The following is a 16,798-nucleotide window of genomic DNA, read 5'->3' as shown; positions in this document are numbered from 1 at the left end:
GAGGTATATGCCACCACACTTAGCTACGACCATCCTTATTAACTAATGACATTGTTATTTCAGATTTACTCCTGCCAGGGACATTCCCAGCCATGCCCATGTCATACTCACCCGCCTGGTAGATTTCTCAAACAGACCTGTAAGTCCTTCTTCCATATGCAAATTCACTTTACAGGTATTTATTAAACAACTACTTTACTACAGTGTAACAAAACACACCTGCCTCCGCCCCAGTAGAGTATCTGGTTTTCCAGTCACATAGAACCTAAGTATCAGGAGGGACAGTGCCACGCATTATATCCTGGGACCCAGCACCCAGCCCTGGGATCGGACTCAGTGCTGGGCTGCAGCCTTAGAAGCCTGGGTTCCGGCTTTTACTTTGCCACCTAACAGGCTGAGAAATCAAGAGCGACGCTGCCAGGCATGGTGACCCACGCGTGCAGTCCCAGCAGGCTGGGAGGCTGCGGCAGAAGATGCTCACATTTAAGCTCTTCCTGGGCATTTAGCGAGAGCCTGTCACAAAATTTAACAGACGAATGGATTAAAAAAATATACAGGATGACACAATGCAGTTACTCTGCCATGAAGAAGGATAAACGAGTTATTTGTGAGGGAAATGGATGCCTCTTGAGACCATAATGTTAAGTGGAATACATCGGACACACATGCTTAATTATCACATGATTTCTATTATATGAGAAACCCAAAGTATAAATAAAGAGCAAAATAACAGGTAGATAAATAGGAAACAAGGAGACAGATCTTTGGCAAATGTGAAGTGGACCAAGAGATGGAAGAGGGGAAACGAGAAGGAGGGAATGGGAAGGGATGAAAAAAGAATTGAGGTGTGTCATACATGTGCCAAGTCCTCACGATGAACATAATCGTTCTGTACTGCAAACATGTACTAATAAAAAATGAAAAAGGGACTGGCATGTATGTAGCTCAGTGTGAAGGTCCTGGTTCAAGGCCAGAGCAGGGAAGGGAGGGAGGGAGGAGACAAAGGAAGCAGCCTCCCGCTCGCCCTCGGCTGGCCTTTCCTCGTCTGAAGGTGAGATGGTCCCCACTTGGACCTGCAGCCCGCACAGGCGCAGATGAATTCTTTTTGCAAAGGTTCTGGATCAGGTCTTTGGGAAACAGTGCCGCGCCTGTCCGCCAGGGGGCAGCAGCTCGCGGTCCGCAGCGCCCGAGGTCATAGCGCGGCCTTGGCCGAGGCCGTGACCCGGGGCAGGACGCAGCGGGGCGGGCGTCACTGGGCGTCGCGTCGCGTCGCATTGCGTCGCGGGGGCGTCGCGTCACGGGGCGGGGCGTCGCGGCCGCCATGGCCGAGCGCGGCCCGGCGCCGCCGGAGCTGGAGAGCCTCCTAGAGTGCGAGGTGTGCTGCGAGCGGTTCGACCCCGGGCCGCGGCGCCCGCGCAACCTGCCGTGCGGCCACGTGCTGTGCCTGGCCTGCGTTGCGGGCCTGACGGATCCGCGCTCGTCGGCGCTCGCGTGCCCGTTCTGCCGCCGGCCCTGCGGCGCGCGCGACACCAGCGACTGCCGCCCGCTGCGGCGCCTGCTGGAGCTGCTGGGCGCCCCCGGGGCCAGGGGCCGGGCCCTCCCTGCACCTGCTGCCGCCGCCCCTGCCCCCGCCTGCTACCGGGCCATCGGCGGCTGGGGCACCCTGGTGAACCCCACAGGCCTGGCGGTGTGTCCCCAGACCGGCCGTGTCGTGGTGGTGCACGACGGCCGCACGCGTGTGCAGATCTTTGAGGCTGGCGGGGGCGCGCGGATGCTGCAGTTCGGGGCGAAGGGGGACGCGGCACAGGACGTGCGGTACCCGCTGGACGTCGCCGTCACCGCAGACTGCCACGTGGTGGTCACCGACGCCGGCGACCGCTCCGTCAAAGTGTTTGATTTTTCGGGTCGCGTCAGGCTAGTCTTCGGAGGAGGCCAGTTCTCCCTTCCGTGGGGCGTGGAGACCACTCCTCAGAATGGGCTCCTGGTCACCGACGCGGAGGCTGGCTCCCTGCACCTGGTGGAAGCCGACTTCCCCGCGGGGGTCCTTCGGCGAAGCGAGAGGTTGCACGTGCGCCTGTGCAGCCCTCGAGGGGTAGCCGTGTCATTGCTCAGCGGGGCCATCGCCATACTGGAACAGCCCTTACCCCCGGGGACTGGGCCCTGCAGCACCAGGGTGAAGGTGTTCAACCCGAGCATGCAGCTCATCGGCCAGGTGGATACCTTTGGGCTGAGCCTCTTCTTTCCTTCCAGGGTAACTGCTTCGGCTGTGACCTTCGATCAGCAGGGGAACGTGATTGTGGCTGATATGTCGGGTCCAGCCGTGCTCTGCTTAGGAAAACCCGAGGAGTTCCCAGTGCTGAAGCCCTTGGTCACCGAGGGGCTCACCCACCCTGTAGCCCTAGCCTTCACCAAGGAGAACCTGCTGCTTGTGCTGGACGCTGGGTCCCATTCTGTAAAAGTCTACAGATTTGACAGGGAGTAGAGTGGGGAGAACCCAGCGGGGTGGAGTCAGAAGGCCTGGTCCTGCCACTAGTGAATTGTCACTTAACTCCTCCATCCAGACAGAGATAATGGTGTCCACCTGGTAGCATTACAAAAGTCGGGGCAGTTATTTAAGAATTATAATTAAATCCACCATTTATTGAAAGTATTTTCCCCATCCTAAGAAATTTTCCAGTGTTTGCTCATTTGATTCTTAGTAACAAATGAAGTAACTGTTTATGTGTTATAACCCATTTTAGAGTTGAAAAACAGATCTAGAGCGCTTAAGTGACTTTCCCGTGGTCACTGTGACAGTCACATAAGTAAACCCTAATGAGTGCAGAGCCACATGGCTCAGTCCTTATAGGTGCCAGGCAACTTCATTCAATTTCCTGGTCATCACATGTATGTCAGCAGTGCCCGTGGTTGTCTTGAAAAGGGGCCTTTAGATACAAGGAGCACAAAGGATATGAACACAGCTGACATTTTCATGATACTTATTTTAAAAGGACTTAATTTGTTTGACCTTTTAAAGCATCGCTTGAGCTAGACAGGGAAGGTTTTATTAAGATGATTTTCCAAGTAAAGCAGATAACACAAATGGGGTGACTCGACCAAGGTGGTATAACTGAATCCTGGTGTTTCAGGGTTCAGCAGAGTGGCGACTCTGTGAGCAGCCAGAGTTAAGCATCACTGCTCTGGAGAATGACATAGCCCAGGTGTCCCTTTGTGGTAAACTCACTGCTCAAAGTGGTTCCTGGCAGCCCCAAGTAATGTGGAGAGGTGAGGGAAAGCTGCCACCTTTCTCAACTAAATTCAGCTCACAGTGTCCCCCAATCCTGCCCATTCTGAGTGTCACGTGATTTGCATACCTGGCCTTCAGGTGGGGTGGGAAGAGACCCGTTTAAGGCAGGACACCACTTGATTGTAGGGGAGGACAGAGTGACGGTTAAATTCTTCTATTTCCTTTAAACAAAATGCCTTTGACTTGCTTGTTCATTTTCTTTCTTGTGTGTGTGTGTGTGTGTGTGTGTGTGTGTGTGTGGCAGGGGTGGGCCCGGGGATTGAACTCACAACCTTGTGCTTACCAGGTAAGCAAGCGCTTAAGCTACTGAGTTAAATCCCCAGCCCAACTGTTTTCTTTTTCTTTTCTTTTTGTCTTTTTTCCTTTTTATCGGTACCGGGGATCGAACTCAGGACTGCCTGCTTTCAAGGCAGGCGCTTATGCCGCTTATGCCGCTGAGCTAAATCTTCAGCCCTCTGACTGTTTTCTTAAAGGAAATGAGCTTGTGCTATTTTAAAGAATCAGTGAATATGTGTAATTCTGAAGCTTCCTAGCTCACAGTAGCTATCTGATATTACTTCAGGCTGATACGTGTACTAAGTTGGTGAGGGACTTGTGAGAGCCAAGTGCCAAATGATAGCAACCTAGAGAATAAGAGACCCCTCTTTCTAGACACCTCGAAGTTCTCTTTTCTTTCTCCCTGTTTCGTACCTATTGCTTGATGGTTCTTTGTAGTTATTTTTCCCTTTGAGTTGTAGAAGTAACACGTTCTTTACAGAATTAGAAAAATACAAGCATAAAGATAATCAGTTTTAATTAATGAAAATTTCACAGTTTTGCATTGAGTTGAGTTTTATCACTGTGGGGTTAGTATTCTTGATCATCTCTCTAAATTTAGTAAAACAGTGAATATATCATATAAACTGCAGACTTATCTGCCAAAAAGTAAATTTTAGTGGTAGTTGACTGAAGTGCAAGTTTGGAGATTCTAAAATATGAGAAGCAAGCGTTCTGTGGTTGAAAGAAAGAGAGGCAGTGGGAGAAGGAGAGGGAGAGATTAACTTTCCATCTGCCCTCCACATGCCCCCCGTAGTATAGCAGGACCATGTGACCATTTCTTGCTGTGAACAGAAGAGATGAGGCAGAGGAAGAAAAATAACGTTGAAATTCTGCAAAGAATTTCTGCAAAGAAATTCTGAGGTTAGGCAGAGGTCTCAAGTTTCATAATGAAAGTACTATGATCTGCAGAGATAAAATCTTGTACTTAGACTTTTGACAGTAAAATTTAAACAGAAAACCTAGTCTTTGCAGTCACATAAAATTTGCATTCTTATCAGGAAATTTCAGTGTAGCTTATATATTACAGATTTTTTTTCACAAAGCATGAGGGCAGTTAGTCCCCTGTGTGAGACAAAAGGGAGCAGAGCTCTTGAAATGCATGAAGTCAGACATTGGAGGGACAGCTGTGAGCTTCACGGTTCACTGTGTGATGGGGGGCTAGGATCACAGGGACCCCATACTCCAGGTTTTTCATGTCAGCCATCTATACCTTCTGCCCAGCCTGTTTTTTGATGAGCACAGTGTTCCAAAATAGTTTGCACTTTAATGACCTTTCTTCCCAGATAAACAAATCTGTGCACTCTATTTGCAATTTTGAAACACTGATTTGTATTCCCAGAGTGACTGAAACTGATGAAATAGGAAGCCACTTCCATTACATGTTGGAGTTAATTTCTACAAGAATATACCATTCTTCCATGATGAATAACAAAACCCAAATCTTTTTTTTTTTATCGGTACCAGGGATCAAACTCACAACTGGCTGCTTGCAAGGCAGGCGCTTATGCCACTGAGCTAAATCTCTAGTCCCCAAAACCCAAATCTTAAAGTTACTGCTTTCTCTCTTCTGATAAATCAGTAAGAAATACTTCATGTATTCTTATCTTTTAAAATTTTTATTTTTTGGTTTTTGTTTTTGGTATCAGGAATCGAACTCAGGACCTTGTGCTTGCCAGGCAGGCGCTGTGCTGCTGAGCAATATCCCCAGTCCCATTTATTTATTTATTTTTGGTATCAGGAATCGAATTCAGGATCTTGTGCTTGCCAGGCAGGCACTGTGCTGCTGAGCTATATCCCTAGCCCTATGTATTTAATTTTGCTAGGTTGGGCATGGTGGCACACACCTGTAATCCCAGCAGTTGGGAGGCTGAGGCAGAAGGATTGCCGTGAGTTTGAGGCCAGCCTGCACAACATAGTGAAACCCTGTCTCAAAAAAACAATGAAAATTTGAAGTACATCTGCACAAGGAAGGGTATCCAAATGCATTTTTTAAATTCTGTGCTGTTTATCATTTTCTGTATTTTTGTCAGAGTTTGGTATTAGAGTTATACTGGCCTTATAAAATGAGTTGGAAAATTCCCCTCCTTTAAATTTTGAAAAAATTTGTATGATGTCAGTATTAGTTTTTCTTCAGTGTCTGATAGAATTCACCAGCGAAATGTGTGAATCTTGTGTCCAGGAGTTTTCTTGGTGCCAAGTTTCACTACGAATTTTCTTGTGAATTTAATGTCTTTATATAGGATAATTCAGGTTTTTTGCTCCATGTTATATGAATTTTGTAAGTATTTTTCAAGGAATTTGCCCAGTTAATCTGAGTCACAATTTGTCGATAAACTTGTTCAGCACGTGTACTTTTTATCGTTTCAATGTCTGTAGGATCTGTGGTGGTGACTCTTCTCCGTCCTGATGTTGGTAATATATATCTTCTCTTACTTTTCTTGATCTGTTTAGCTGTTTGACTTCGCAGATTTTAACTTCTGTCTTTGTTAATAACTTAGTTTACTCCGAGCATTGTTGGGCAGCAAGTTTGTTCACTGAGTATCCTGAGTGTTTCTTAGACAGTTGTCATTTCGACCAGTTGATTCGGTTGTTTTGTTTTTTGAGACAGGATCTCGCTGTGTAGTTCAGGCTGGCTTTGAACTCACTTTGTAGCACAGGCTGGCCTTGCATTCACAGCAGTCCTCCTGCCTCAGCCTCCTGAGTGCTGGAGTCACAGGTACGTGCCAGTGTGTTCAGCCACCAACCAGTTGATTCTCATATTGAGTAAATTTGATAGAATTGTTTTTATATTTCCTATTATAAAAACTAATGAAAGATACACAATTTTTGGTCATTCTGTGTTTAAATAATTGGACTGTTAAGTGAGCGGTTTTCTACTTTATCTCCTTTTCTCTATCATTGATTATTTGCTCTTTTTTTACCTCCCCAGTGCTGAAGACAAAACCCAGGGCCTCTCACATGCTAGTGTACTAGCAGTGCACACCCGAGCCCCCTAGTTTCTTTTACTGAGGTTGAATTTCTTGTGCTGTTTTCATAGCTTCTTAAGGTAGCACTTGTGGTCACTGATTTTAGACTTTTTTTTTCTCATCTTATATAGACTTTGAATTTCCCTCTCAGGATAGGGTCAGCAGCCTCATAGATTTTGATATATTGAACTTTCATTATCATTTGGCTAACTTTTTAAAAAGGTGGGGGAAGGATTAAGGGAGGGAAGGAGAAGTGAATGGAAAAAGAATTAAGATGTTTTATGTACATGTACCAACTGCCCATGATAAACGTCATCCTGGTGTGGGAATGTACTGATAAAATTTTTAAAGAAATATTTCTCTTGTGATTTCTTTGACTCACAGGATATTTCAAAATGTTATTTAATTTCTAAACATTTGGAATTTCCCTATGTAATGTTATTAATCTCTAACTTAATTCACAGTATTTACAAAACAGACAGTACAATTTCAGTCATTTTATTGGGGAAGCGGAGGTGACACTGATGAACTTGTTAAAGTTAGCACAGTAGAAGTCTCAGGAGTGTGGGGCCACCACTTGTCCAAGGGACTGCGATTCCAGACGTAGTTCACCCCACAGCCATCAGGGATGAGGCGCTTCTCAGCCACCATGTCTTCAAATTCGTCTGCATTGAGTCTGATAAAACTTCACTTCTTGGAGATGTGCATCTTCCGGTGGCCAGGGAACTTGAACTTGGCTTCAATCACATGTTCCTTATTCTGCAGCCTGATAGAGATGGGCATGATGACCTGTCCAGTGTGAACCCTTGCCACTGTACTCTGGAGCTTCCCCAAGGCACCTTGCATGCCATCTGGAACCTGGATTGGAGACCGTAGGAGGTCAGATACATAAATGCCAGCCCTGAAGCAGGATCTGCAAGGCCTCTTAGGGCAGCCCATACAAGCCGCAGGCTGTGAACTCCATCAAGGAGCTTGCTGTTTGCATCCACTGCACACTGGGAACCCACAGCAGGGCACCCATTGGCTTCATTAATTGTAGGATTTCAGTCACTTTAAATTTATTCAGATATGTTTTATCACTCAGCATTTAGTCTGTCTTGGTTGACATACCATGTGCACTTGAAAGAGCGTAGTGTAAAGTATAATGTTCAGGGGCTGGGGATTTAGCTCAGCGGCATAAGCGCCTGCCTTGCAAGTGCGCAGTCATGAGTTCAATCCCCGGTACCGATTAAAAAAAATAATAATGTTCTATAAAAGTGTTTAAGTGTTGCTTAACAATGGGACTGCAGTCTGAGAACTGCATCCTTAGGGGACTTTGTCCATGTGGGAACACTGTGGAGTGTACTTAAGCAAACCTAGATGCTAAGTTCAGTCGTTCCATGGAGCCTCTTGATGCAATCAAGAGACGTGATCAGAGGCTGCTGCCAGTTCAGCGTGATGCACTGCTAATAATAAACTTTAAAAAATACAAGCTGAAGGAACACACTGCAAAACCACAGCTAAAAGATACAGCATAGTAAATGCATCAATAACAGCCATTTATCAGCAAGTCAAGTATTATGTAAACCAGGTGTGGTGGCACACATCTGTAATCCCAGCACTCTGGGAAGCTGAGGGAGTAGGATCACGTGTTTGAGCCCAGCCTGTGTAACTCAGATGCTGTCTCAATAAAAAATAAAGACTAGGAAGAGGGATGGTGGGAGGAGAAGGAAACATGAAGTAAATTAAGATGTATTATGTACATGTACTAGCTCCCTACAATGAATGTTATCATTATGTAGCACAAACATAGTAAAAAAAATCATTTTTTTAAAAGGCTGGGGACATAGTTTGGCATGCAAGCCCTGGTTCAATTCCCAGCACCAAAAAAAGGTACTCTGCATGATAATAACATTGCTGAACTTCCTATGATCAGCAGTGCGATGGTTTTTTTACACTAGCATTGCCACAAATACATGAAAAGTGTATTGCACTGTGTGTTATAAGGGCTACAATGTCACTAGCTGGTAACTTCAGCTCCTTTATACTCCCAAGGGACCAGCACTGTCCAAGTGGTTCCTTGTTGACAGAAACATGGTAATGGAGGTGCATGATGTATTAATTTAGGCCAGGGTGATTGACAGTTTTATTCTTTTCACCTAAGTCTTTATTGATTTTTCATGAGTTCTATAAATTGCTGAGAAGTCACATTTACATTACAGAAATGTTTATGGAATACCTATTTTAATTCTGTCATTCGTGTATCTTAGACTGTGAATTGACATGCAATTACTACTGTAAAGACTTTCTGTAAATTGATAGGAAGAAACCATTCCCTTCATGTATCTGATAATATTGTCTTTAAGCTTATGCTTTCTGTTTAATATGTCCATATCACATTTTTTCTCATATATTTACTTCCCACTTTTATTTTTCAGTTGGGTTTTGTCTTGTGTCTAGATGTTTCTCCAAAGCCTCATGAGGTCACAGTGGGACTTTCTGGAGGTGACTGTATCTGGGACTGTATCTGGGATGTGATGCTGGGATTAAGGCTGTGAGAGCTACCTGCCCAAAGGATGAGTAGCCTGGATGGAGTATAGGAGGCAGAAAGAAGGCCTGCTGCTGCTGCAGCTGTCATTAATGGCTACTTGTTGCCTTCTTGCTGCCCTGCCTGTTAGCTGTTTCTCCCTGTGATGCCCCTCTGCCATGCCACCCTGCCTTGGAGCCAGCCGATTTATGCACTGAAACCTCTACAAACTGAGCCAAAATAAACTTTTTTTGCCCTTAACCTCGGGTGGTGGATATTTTGTCTCAGCAATGCAAAAACTAACTAAGACAAACTGCATCCCTTGAAAAGCACAAGTTTAGCCAGGTGCAATGGCACATGCCTATAATCCCAGCACCAAGAGGCTGAGACAAGAGGATCACCTCAATTTGAAGGCCAACATGAGTTCAAGGCCAGCCTGGACTATATAGCAAGACCCTGTTGAAAGAATGAAAGAGGGACAGAAAGAAAACATACTTCTACTTTTTCAAAACTCATTCTGCCAATCTCTGCCTTTTAATTATGTCATTTAGTTCATTAATATTTAACATTAATAGGGTTGTATTTAGGTCTACCATTTTATTTGTTTTCTCTTTCTCCTCTTTGCTTTTTTCTTCAGTTCTTCCTTACATCTTGTAGGTTAACTGTTTTTCTTCAAAATCTACATTATCTATGCAGCTTTTAGCTATATCTGCATTATTTTTTCAGTGGTTGATGTAACAATTTATAACATAAACTCTTAAACAGTGTACTTAGAATAATTATACCACTTCACATCAAAAGCAGGAGATTTGTAATTTTACAGGTCCTTTTATGATTCCAACCTTTATGGTTTAGTTATCACCTGCTTCCAAGACAATGTTACAATCTGTAAGACTCATTCTTAGAGAAAATAGCCTTTTAGTTCATAATTTGAGCAGCCAATCAGAGGCCTCGGTAGGAGGGAAGGGGCGGGGCGGCCACTGAGGAAGTAAACTGGAGGGGGCGCGCGCAGGCTCTAGCCCCGCCCCTCACCATTTCCGGCCCGCAGGGAGAGCGCCAGTCGCCGGGCACGCGCTCTTTCCTCTCACAAGCGCGCGCCCCGTTTAGGCTGCCACGCCCCCGCCCTGCGGCCGCGTCACGTGGCCGCGCCAGCCTAGACAGCAGTGTGGAGCTGGAGGCTGTGGGCGTGGCGAGAAGGCTGCTCCTGAAACTCGCTGTCAGCCATGCTGGCCTTGAACTCCCCGTGATCCTCCTGGTGCGACCTCTGAAGAGCTGGGATTATTATGGTCAATTAGAAAAATACAATTTACTTTGCTTTTCTTCAGTAGTGAACAGTAACACTGATGAGACCCTCGCAGCTGTGTGAAAGAAAATGCTGTAAAGTCCTTTGGATAGTGAAAAAAAATCTGACCTTGGCTGCAGGCCTCATCTTCTTGAGTTAGACTCTTGCCAAGAGCTTTGCCATGGAGTGATAGCTAATTTTTAAGGAGATATACACATCTTATGATACGAAGAAATGAGTCATGGGCCAAATACCAACATATTTCTCTGGGTAATGTTGCTGTTGATGCCGCGCTACAAAGTCATACAATGAGTAGTTTAAGAAAAATTTTCCGTATTTAGAAGATTTTCATGTTGGAAATATATCGTGAAAATTAGATTCTTTGGGGAAAACATTTACCTCCTAATAAATTATACTTGTGATGGGTGACATGGAAAACAATTCAGTTGCATACAGTTTTTGTGCAAAAAACTGTAAAAGAAGCTAATCATGATGGAGATTTTGGAATTACGCTGGCAGAACTGTGGGGTCTCAGGGAGCTCAGGTCATACAAAAAAGATCGGAAACTATGGAGATGCCTACGGAATTTGAAAACATCTCCTAGTGAAGGTTTAAGTGAAAACCCTGCAGATTTAGAAAGGAGAGAAGCAGTGTTAGAAAAGAACTTTATATCTCCCAAAAAGCCAAAAACCTTTCTTTAGTTAATATAAGAAGCATTACAAGATGTCACTCTAATTATATTTGAAATTGCAACTGTAGTATCATTGGGCCTTTCTTTTTGTCACCCTCCACAAGGAAATTCAGCACTTTGTGGGGAAGTTTCTGTTGGGGAGGAAGAAGACAAAGGTGAAACTGACTAGACTGAAGGAGCCACAATCCTGTGATCGTGTATGGTATTAGTAACAGCTTTTAATGGTTGGAGTAAGGAAAAACAGTTTTGAGGTTTGCAAAGTTGAATTGAACAAGAATAGAAGTTCACCATTATTGAGGTAATCAGGTCATTCAGATTCCTGTAGCTGACATGACTGAGTTATTACTCAGATGAAGTATGGTGATCCTCTTTCAGCTGGTGTTAAACTTATTCAAGGCAATGATCTTAAAACTGATGAAAGCTCATTGACTAGTGAACCTGATCATGTGAAGACATCTTTAGAGGAGGATGCGTTACTTCTATTGGGTACTCACGTCATGGAAGGTTTTGGAAGAATGGTAGGTCCTACTATATGTGTAAATCCTCAAACCGGAATTACCTTTACCTTACTTGGAGCTGGGGGTGAAGAGGAAGAGAAGAAAGAAGAAAAAAGAAAAGAAGCAGGAGGGAGCTTTTGAGAATCACAGCAAAGCAAAAGCCCAGGATGGTGCAGCCATGGAAATGCAACCACTAAACAGTAAAGACGGTGGAAAAACAAAAAGCTAATTTGTCAAAAAAAAGAAAGAAAAATCTGTTTTATGCAGGAAACTAACAAAAGTGAGTTGTTCAGATTGACAAAGCAGGTGTGTTGATGCCTGTCATCAAAGCTGTGATTCTAGTTTGGGTCTGAAGGGTGTTTGGCTTTTGGTACTGGGAATCAAATTCAGTATCTTGTACTTGGCAGGCAGGCACTTATGCCAGTGAGCTACATCCCCAGCCCACAGCTATGATTCTAGTTTTATATTTTGTAACTGATAACCTAGGTTCAGAAGAGACCATGGCTTGCGGAGTGCACATAGATTTACATGCAGTATTTTGTGAAGTTCTTCGTTATTGGAGTGACAGTTTAATGATTGCGGTGCCAGAAGATCTTCTACTCAAAGTCACTATTTTCACTGGCATGTTCAGTCAAGAAAATGATGAAAGATAATACCTTAAGCATCTGGATGCTGTAGAAAATGAAAATGCTACAGCTATTTGTTAAGCTTATCTAAGGAAAGAACGTTGACAATGAACAGAATGATACTTGTTCAAGCTTACACAATGAAAAACATGAAAAGATTCTTTTTTTTTTTTTTTTTTGGTCTTTTTTGGTTTTATCGGCAACAGGGATCGAACTCAAGGCTACCTGCTTGCAAGGAAGGTGCTTATGCCGCTGAGCTAAATCCCCAGCCCTATGAAAAGATTCTTGAACCAGAAACTATTCCACCAAATATTTTATTCTATCTTGCAATTGGAATTTCTGGGAATTGTGCTTATACATCAAAAATATTGCCACCGGAGAAAGAGGGTGGGTTACCTCATCAGGTTGGTAATGAAACTGAATCTTCCTTTTTAGGGTTTCTTTTGGATTTAAGATGAGACTATCTTAATGTTAGAAATGAAATACCAGCAGAAGCATTATACAAAGTCTACACCTTTAATCCTGTTTGGAAGTCCATGAATAGTGTCCTGAAAAATTCATATGGAAGCTATTGAATATTCAGCAAAGGTACCTCTGAGATAATTCTGGAAAAAAAAATGTTTCAAAATCTTAAGTGCTAATGTTCAGGCAAAAATATTCAGACCAAGGGACCATGATGATATTGTGAAAACTATGACTGAACCAATGGCATCAGAAGGTTTGAGAACCATGTCTTGCATTCAAAGATTTTTCCAGCAGAACCAGAACCAAAGTAGAATTTTTAAAATGGCATTATCAGCGGCCTTACATGCATTGCTATTGTGGGGATTGAAGATCCTGTGAGACCTGAGGTACCAGATGCAGTATTTCAGATTCTATAATCAGTAAGATATTTACCATTTCTGGTGCTTTCATTTGATACTGGAGACCTGAGTTTCCACCTGATATTTTCAGCCTGAACATTTTTTCTACTAATAGTCTGTTGATAATAAATTTTGTTGATTTTTTTAAATCTAGAAATGTCTTTATTTTGCCTTCTCCTTGAGGAATATTTTTTGTAGCTGTAGAATTGCAGGATGCCATTTTATTTTTGAGCACTCTGAGGATGTTCCTATACCTTCTGGACAAGTATAATTTCCATTAAGTAGTAATGTGGATAATGGTTCTCTTCTTTGTACAGTGTATTTGTCTTGATTACATTTCTCTTGTTGCTGAGACAAAATACCTGACACCCGAAATGAAGGAAAGAAAGGTTTATTTAGGTTAAAGTCCGCAGAGGTTTTAGTTCATACCTGGCTCCAAGACAGGTGGCATGCCTGCCATGGCTGAGGGGCAGCCGTTTATGGTGGCTGCAAGTGACAATAGCCAAAGGGCAAAAGGGAAGGGTAAGCCTCTTTCCTCCTTTATGTTGTACCTGGCTCCCTGCCCAGGGCAGGTGCAGCACTCACATCACCAATCCAATGGTAGGTAACAAACCATTCATAAACACTAGACTCACCTGCCTTCCACGGCCCATGCCACATGAGGCTTTGGGGGGACATTTACATATAAATCATAACACCTTATAGAATTTCTGTTTCTGTTTAAATTTCAGCAGTCTTTCAGTACTATCCTGATGGAGGTTTCCTCATATCTATCTTCACTGGTTTCCTAGAATATAAATTTTTGTTTTTCATAATTTTATGGGAGTTTTGGCCTTTATTTCCATACATATGTTTTTCACTCTATTCTGTCTTCTGTGCTTATCACATATATTTTAGATCTTTTGATACTGTCCTCATGTTCCTGTGATTCTGTCCATTGTTTCAAAAATTTGCTTTTCCCCCCTCTCTGCTTCAGAGTAGATAATGCTGTCTATCTATCATAAAAGTCATAGTCTTTTTCCTCAGTTATTTTGTCTGCTGATAAATGAATTTTTATCTTAGACATTTTACCTTTATGTTTAGGGCTTTGTTGTTGTTCTTTAGTGTTCCTGCTTTGTCACTAAAATTTTCCATCCATTGATTGCAAGTTCCTTTATGTCATTCCTTTATGTCATTACAATACAGTAAATGCTTTGAATTACTTGTATGTTAATTCCAGCATCTGACTCATTTTAACCATATTTTTGGAATAGGTCACATTTCCCTATTTCATTGTATTTTGATAAAGTTTGAATTGTATTCTGGACATAGGAAGTATTACGTTATAGAGACTCTTAATTCCTATATGTCTCTTCCAAGATTATTAAACTTTTTGTTTTAGCAGACAATTAACTTGAAGGTTGTTTTTTTATTTTAAAGGAAATAAAATTAACTTGAATTTATGATACACAAAATTTGAAGCACTCCCTTCAGAGTCTTTCTTTTTTAGAATTTCTTTCTCATTTTCCAGCCTTCCCAGTTACCTGAAAGTCTTCTCTGGCTCAGAATTTAACAGCCAAAGGTTTTATGTTAAAGTTTAAGTAACACTGCATGGTACAGGTTAAGGAAATTTTTAAGGCCAGAAGCCATGAAAATAGGAAAACTTGTGTCATTTCCTTCTTCCAGTGCTCAAATGGTCTCCAAAATCTGTTTGCCCCTGGCTGCTCTTCAAGGCCTGGTTACTCCCTACATATGTAGATTCCAGAGAATATAGTTTTCTGTAAAAGCATAAACCAGTTATAATCTAACTAACCAAAAGATCCTATCTGTTAAATGTCTTTGAAGTTTTGGCCAGCATTTATCCAGCAAATATTTTCCTATGTGCTTGCACTGTATGATAAACAGTGTGTTAGACAGTGGTATATAAAGATGTCCTCCAGGCTCTAATGGTCTTCCAGGTGCATAGTTGGGCAAATTAACCAGAAGAATATGCTATGCATGTTATGTTTTAGACCTAAAATACCACCCCAAAGTCTCACTATGTTGAAGACTTGGTCTCCAGTGCAGAGGTGAGGCTTTTGGAAAGTGAGGGCAGTAACAGGTTAATCCACCCATGAGTTTGTAACTGACTGGGTTATTAGGAAGTGAGTCCTATTTGAAAGAGTGGATGATGGAAGAGTGGCCATGGTACTATATTTTATCCCCAGCCCTTCGCTCTGGCTCTTTTCCTCCCTTCCTGGCTGTCGTGAGTTGAGCCACTTTTCTCACCTGTGATGTTTCTGCCTCACCACTGACCTCGAAGCAGTGGAGCCAAGTGGCCATGGGCTGAAACCATGAACCCCATTAACCTCAAATTAATCTTTCCTTCCTCAAGCTATCACAGATCTTAAGTGCTATGGATAGGTATGCTAAGAGGAAAAGACCACCCCAATCATACAAGGCCACTGCAGAGAAGGCATGGCTTCCTAGAATTCCAGACTGATCAATGCTATCACTGTTGATTTCCTTATCAGAAATGAAGCAAATGTAAAGTTGTCTTGTTTATTTGACTAATAACAGGATCTTCTTTCTTGTTGTCATAGTCAGAATTCTGCAACCATATAAAAAAATAAAATGAAAGTTGTATTTCAAAACATCTGGAGGGTATTTCACTAATAATTTGACACCACAGTAGTAAATTTACTAACATTGGTCCAAGTAGGTCAATAGAGCACATTTTGAACAAAAATTTTGTATAGTACAATAAAGTACTTCCCACAGTATTTTAAAATTCCCTCCTTGCTGAGTGGTGCATGCCTATAATCCCAGCACTGAAGGGGTTGAAGCAGGAGGATTGCCGTGAGTTCCAGGCCAGACTAGGCTACAAAGCAAGTTCATAGTGAAACACTGTCTCAACAAATAAAAATAAAAACAAACAAGCGAAGTTCTCTCCTATGTTTATATGTCTCCTTCACCACGGCAATCAGAGATTTTTACAAGAGGAGGAGTCAAATTTACATGACGAATATTTTCCTAATTCAGAGATGTTCCTCTCTGAGGTGTGCTTCTCTTTCCATGCCCTTGGTATCTGGTGCTGCTCAGCTGCTGCCAACAAGCACTAAGGGACCAAGGACTCTGACAGACATTTCATCATTGAAGTATGATTTGAGTTCTTCCCTGCCCAACCTCAGTAGCTCAGGTGACAAAGCTCTCACACGCTCACCACAGGAACACGTGGAAGCAAAAAAAAAAAAAAAAAAAAAAAAAAAAAAAAAAAATCACTATTAAAACCTTGCAAGCATTCACCTGGTGACTTAGCTTAATAGATTAGGAGTAGTGTGTTGAAAGAGGTCAGAGGTGGATAAGATGGTGCAGGCCCATGATTCCAGTACTGTGGGCATCTATAGCAGGAGAATGGCAAGTTCAAGCCCAGCCTGGGCAACTAGCAACTTAGCAAGACCTGTCTCAAAACAAAAAAGTCCTAGGGCTTTTGATATGGAGGCCCTGTGTTCAAACTGCTGTGTGCCGGTGGGATAAAGGAGGAGGGATGTGATTTACAAGTACTGGCTAATTTTGAAGAACTGTATTGGAGAAACATAGAGCTTTCGAATACTTTTGATTCTAGGCACCCATTACTTGGTTAGGAACTTTAAAATCACTTCTCCTTTTCCAACGGAAACCAGCCTGAACGATGTGTTGATTTGATGAGCTATTTCACAATTAATCAGTATTTACTGCCAATGCATATGTTAACTTTTCTGTAAGATCTTGTCTTTGTTGTGAAAGTTGCCAAATAATTTATGAA

The 16,798-nt window shown here is 42.8% G+C and overlaps 1 protein-coding gene, 1 non-coding gene and 2 pseudogenes across 2 annotated transcripts; 3 read left to right on the top strand and 1 right to left on the bottom strand.

Moving 5' to 3' along the window:
• Positions 1 to 1,125: 1,125 nt before the first annotated feature.
• Positions 1,126 to 9,337, top strand: Nhlrc1 (NHL repeat containing E3 ubiquitin protein ligase 1). The gene has a single exon (XM_063259937.1). The coding sequence runs from the start codon at positions 1,322 to 1,324 to the stop codon at positions 2,480 to 2,482; it is 1,161 nt and encodes a 386-aa protein (XP_063116007.1). The 5' UTR covers positions 1,126 to 1,321; the 3' UTR covers positions 2,483 to 9,337.
• LOC111756492 (small nucleolar RNA SNORA70) lies at positions 7,478 to 7,609 on the bottom strand. The gene has a single exon (XR_002790976.1). It is a non-coding gene; the product is annotated as a small nucleolar RNA SNORA70 (small nucleolar RNA).
• Positions 9,338 to 11,399: 2,062 nt separating the features above from the next.
• LOC134478511 (plasma membrane calcium-transporting ATPase 1-like) lies at positions 11,400 to 11,899 on the top strand (annotated as a pseudogene).
• Positions 11,900 to 12,279: 380 nt separating this feature from the next.
• LOC100730449 (plasma membrane calcium-transporting ATPase 1-like) lies at positions 12,280 to 13,053 on the top strand (annotated as a pseudogene).
• Positions 13,054 to 16,798: the final 3,745 nt, after the last annotated feature.

The sequence above is a fragment of the Cavia porcellus genome, unplaced genomic scaffold (assembly GCF_034190915.1).
Source record: "Cavia porcellus strain 051 isolate PalLab524CR breed Dunkin Hartley unplaced genomic scaffold, mCavPor4.1 scaffold_13, whole genome shotgun sequence".
Taxonomy (NCBI): domain Eukaryota; kingdom Metazoa; phylum Chordata; class Mammalia; order Rodentia; family Caviidae; genus Cavia; species Cavia porcellus.
Note: the sequence above shows the minus strand (reverse complement) of the source record. Positions and strands in the feature narration are given on the sequence as shown.